At 34.9% G+C, this 4,871-nt stretch overlaps 2 protein-coding genes across 2 annotated transcripts; both read left to right on the forward strand.

The window, feature by feature from the left end:
* The first annotated feature begins 1,283 nt into the window (after positions 1–1,283).
* On the forward strand, positions 1,284–1,823 carry LOC150034556 (uncharacterized). The gene has a single exon (XM_090316780.1). It carries the CDS (start codon positions 1,284–1,286, stop codon positions 1,821–1,823), a length of 540 nt encoding a protein of 179 aa, XP_090172906.1.
* A 1,749-nt stretch (positions 1,824–3,572) lies between these two features.
* LOC120083355 (uncharacterized) lies at positions 3,573–4,514 on the forward strand. Its single transcript, XM_039039083.2, has one exon. The coding sequence runs from the start codon at positions 3,704–3,706 to the stop codon at positions 4,334–4,336; it is 633 nt and encodes a 210-aa protein (XP_038895011.1). The 5' UTR covers positions 3,573–3,703; the 3' UTR covers positions 4,337–4,514.
* The last annotated feature ends 357 nt before the right edge of the window (positions 4,515–4,871 follow it).

Raw genomic sequence — 4,871 nt, forward strand, 5'->3', positions numbered from 1 at the left:
TAAACGTTATACTTGGATAAAATCCTAGACTTAGGTTGTTTAATTAGCCAGAACAAGCCTGAGAAAAAGTATACCCAGATAAACATTAGAAAACTTCAGTGGGAGTTTAATAACATATATTATATGCCATTAGAACACTTCAATGAGAATAAAAATAATGTATATTATATGTTAGAACACTTTAGTGAGAGATTAATAACATATACGATATGTTATTTTTAGCTCTCGTGTCTCTAAGAGTTCACGATCGAGATTCATATTTTGTTTCGTGTCACCCTAAGAGTGACCTCCATTCGGAAAGTGTTTACATGAATCAAGATTTTGGTAAATATGGGAGGTTGTTCACCATAAAATTAAATGTGATGTTTTGATTTTAATTCTCATGTCCTAAGAGGTTCACACCGTGAGGTTCATGCAACACTTCGTGTCGATTATACCTCGACTGCTCCATTCGAAAAGTGTTTGTATAAATCAATATCAAGGTGAATGAAGAGAAGTAGTTCAATGTAAAATCAACATATATGATATATTGATTTCAACTCTCACGTCCCTAGAAAGTTCACACCGTGAGATTCGTGCAATGCTTCGAGTCGATTATGAACCTCGACTGCTCCATTCGGAAAGTGTTTGCATGGGATCAAGATTAGGATGAATGGGGAAAGTTGTTCATAGTAAGCGGGTGAAGGATATGTGTCAACGTGTCCTGCAGTCTCTTCCATTGGTTTAGGCTGTGATATTCTTATATTGCACCTGTTGGTTAGCTTTATGTGGTTCTTGCTAGTCGTTTAACAACGACTATCCCCTCGGAGGGTTGTAACATGGGACTTAGAATAACTCAAACTCTAAAAATAGATAGGATTTCTTAGGTCGTTTTCCAACCTTAACTTTCTAGTTCGGTAGCATCATTGGGGCCAACCTTTGAGGTTTTAAAATAGAAGGTTACACTTACGGAATTACTAAATTGGTAATAAGTTCTGACTAAAAACAGTAGCTAAATGGCTATAAGAATAAGAGTTATTCTGGAGACAATATTTAGTCAAGAATGTCTTGCTTTATTGAAGGAGTAATTAACTGTCCCTCGGTAGCACTTAGTCTGACTCACTATAGTATCATTGCAAAAATAATGAATTTTTGGTACATTATTACTTTGCTAAAACATGATTGGATTTAAAAACAATTCACTGAGTAAATTTTGCCAAAAGCGAGAGAAACCTCATCCCTCTCTTTCCTTTTTTCGCCCCCATGTCACCACCCGTGAGGGACACGAGGTTTATATTTTCAAAATGACGAGTTCTTTAGTACAACTATTAGCTTCTGATAAACTTACTGGGGATAACTATGCTACGTGGAAATCAAACTTAAATATAATATTGGTGATAGATGACCTAAGGTTTGTTTTAACAGAAGAGTGTCTACCCGTTCCTAGCTTAAATGCAAACCAAAATGCTCGGGATGCCTACGACAGGTGGATTAAGGAAAACGAGAAAGCTCGAGCCTACATTCTAGCCAGCATATCTAATGTAATGGCTAAGAAACATGAGAGCATGAGTACCGCCAGGGAGATTATGGAATCTCCGCGTAGGATGTTTGGACAGTCATCGTTCTCCTTAAGGCATGATGCAATCAAATATGTTTATAACTGCCGTATGAAAGAATGGGCCTCTGTTAGAGAACATGTCCTGGATATAATGGTCCATTTCAACGTGGTAGAAGTAAATAGTGTTGTCGTTGATGAGAAGAGTCAAGTTGGTTTTATTCTTGAATCTCTTTTGAAGAGTTTCTTGCAGTTTTATACAAATACACTAATGAATAAAATAGAATAGAATATAACCTGACAACACTTCTCATTGAGCTACAAGCTTACCAAACCATGATGAAAGCAAAAGGACTAGAACCAGAGGTAAATGTTACCACTACAGAGAAAAGAGGAACGTCCTCCAAAAAACCTGATATTACTTCTTCTTCAAAGAATAAGAGTATTTCGGTAAAGAATAATAAAGGGAAAGGAAAGAACAAACCTATTCGTTGAAAGAGCAAGGAAAAAGCTATAGATAAAGGAAAATGTTTCCACTGTGGTGAAGAAGTGCACTGGAAGAGAAACTGTCCACAATACCTTGCGAAGAAAAGAGTAGAGAAAGCAAGAAAAGGAAACTAGTTCCTTGTAAACTCTAAGTTTTGAATAGGGGAGAATTTCTCAGAATAGCCAGTGGGAGATGTAGTTGCTATTGAAAGATAAACTTGTTTACTTTTGTTATTGTAATGAAAGTTATTTTATCTTTTGTAAGGAACAAATTGTATAAACCTTTTGTTATAAATAAAATGTTCATTAGCAAAAATTACATTTGTTCTACTGTAAAGCAACTTCTATTAGAACCAACCAAGTTAAAAGTCATTTTGCAAATATTTAGATTTTTATCGGCTACAAATGAATGAGGCAGAGAGTTATTTAATCTAAGTAATAAGTTTAGAACACTGGAAAGGTTCAAGTTGTCTAAAACTTGTTAGGTAAAATAAATCTAAAATACTTCGATTGGATCAAAGTAAAGAGTAAAGAGAATTTGAGATTTCTAGGTCTATTTTGATAGAACATGAAATCCAGTAAAAACTCTCTACACCTAGTTGCCTTAATTGTTTTGAACATCATTCCAATTTTAAGGTATTTTCTGAAACTCCATATAAGATATGGAGAACTCATAAAAGTTATTTATGATATGTAAAAAGATGTTTACATAATTCAGACATACAGAAAGATCGACACATGTGTTAGTGTCGAACCCTTAAGTGTTGGAATATATTCAAAAGGACCTGCCTATCTGTAAGCAATCCAAAAGTAGTATATTCTTCTAAGTAGAAGGAAATTAAGTGTTTGTATTGACAAATACTAAATTTTCTGGAAAAATATACGAGATCACTATGTATTGTTTAGTTTCCATAAAAGCCAATATATATCAATAAAGAGTTATTTGTTAAAGTTGACACTGTAACAAAAGTTATTTGCGAGGGTACCTCGATGTAGTGGGAGGGATGTATGACACTCTACCTATAGTTTAACCAGACGAGAGCGAGACTTATAATGTGAGGCACTTATGAAGGCAATTTACGTAATTTGGTATGACGATGATGTTAGCAGATGGTAAATTGATATTATTTTTAAAAAATTGATCATTCCATATTTTGGACCTAAAAAATAGATCATCCATACAAATTTTCCATAAAAGTGACGAAAGAAAAGGAGAGGGGAAAAAAAGACATAAATTGACTTGGAAGACGCTGTTTTAACAATTTAACCTAAAAATATTTCATTGCAAGATCCATTGAAACCCTTAGCCGCGTCAGAGACGAAGTCCAAGAGAAAACTCAAGAAGATGATTCCGAAACTTCTCAGAACATAAAATTAAACTTCTTTCCTTTCTTGAAAAAGCTCATAAAGAAAGACAAAATAAAGTCATTGCTTTCACTCCTCCATTTCTGGATTTTAATGTTCTAATTTCCTCGAATGTTTCACTGTCGATTCTGAAACACGCAAACCAAATCAATGACTTCAGAAGTTTAATCACTGTAAGGCTTGACCCCAATACAAATATTCTCAAAGTCTTCATTTCTTAACTCCATATAAATCGCTATCGCATGGGAATTCTTCTCTTGTCTGTTGCTTACTGCTCAATTAGATATATATGCTACTTGTTCTTTCACTCTTTCGAAAATGGCACCCATTGATGAGCTTGATTATGCTAGCCCCATTTCAGTTTTCCAGATTTTGTTTCTGATTTTTCTCAATTTTGTACTTGAACGTTTCTTTCCAGGTTTACTGTACGTTTTCATACTCTGTGCCGCATTCCTTTTTTATCTCTGCAATTCATGGGCTGCCCACCGCAACATTATCAAACGCCTCGAGGCGGCCGATGCGACATGCACACCAAGTGTTCGACGAAATGCTCATGAGGGGCATTGCTATACAGACATTGTGGTCATGCCCGTTAATGACACAAAGGAAGTGAAACTAACGATTGAAGATGTGAAAACTATGATGGAGACACTTGATCATGAGCATAACAACGCGGAAAGTAATAATCTTGAGTTGAATGCTGAGATTGTGGGGCTATTTGAGGAAGAACTGAGTTTGGGAGAAGTTAAGGAAGCTTTTGATTTGTTTGATGATAATGGTGATGGGTTTATTGATGTAGAGGATTTGAAGAAGGTGTTGTGTGGCATGGGATTTGCAGTGGCTTTAGAAGTTGATCAATGCAGGAGAATGATAAGTGGGTTTGACAGTAATGGAGATGGGCGTATAGATTTTGAAGAATTTGCTAAGCTCGTTGAACAGAGCTTTCGTTGAAAACAGCTCTGTGTCTGTAGTGAGTGTGTTCCCATATGTAAAATAAACGTTTTAGGTTTGCATTTAATTAAGAGACTTTTTTATTTTCAAGAAGTTAAGAGACTTCAACATTGTTCATTGTGTAGTATGACATAAACGTTTAATGCACGCTTGAAGAACCATTTGTTGCTTTGAAAAATTCTTCTCAATCCACTTTGGTTAAAAGAAAAATTGCGTTTTTTCTTTTATTATTTTTTTACCATAATTATGGGTAGGAAATCATATCTGACTTTAAACAACAATACATATTAATTAGTATTAAATTATGTTCACTTTTATTTCAAAAGTTTAATCCGAAAAAAATAATGACAAAATAGAGTTAATGAATCATAGACACAATACACGATTAGGCCAAAATTATGTACCAGTTCTACGATTTTAAGCATTGAAAATTGTGGACAGGGTCCATGAGTTCCACAAATGTGGAAGTCGTCTACGACTTCCATTAGAAAAAAATAACTTCTACCCTATGGAAGGCCTTCACCCGGTAGCATTA

Source organism: Benincasa hispida, chromosome 8, assembly GCF_027475165.1.
Source record: "Benincasa hispida cultivar pf3 chromosome 8, pf3_genome.v1.1, whole genome shotgun sequence".
Lineage (NCBI taxonomy): Eukaryota > Viridiplantae > Streptophyta > Magnoliopsida > Cucurbitales > Cucurbitaceae > Benincasa > Benincasa hispida.

Coding starts and splice junctions, on each gene's coding strand:
- LOC150034556 (XM_090316780.1), top strand. CDS start 1,284: ATGACGAGTTCTTTAGTACAACTATTAGCTTCTGATAAACTTACTGGG.
- LOC120083355 (XM_039039083.2), top strand. CDS start 3,704: ATGGCACCCATTGATGAGCTTGATTATGCTAGCCCCATTTCAGTTTTC.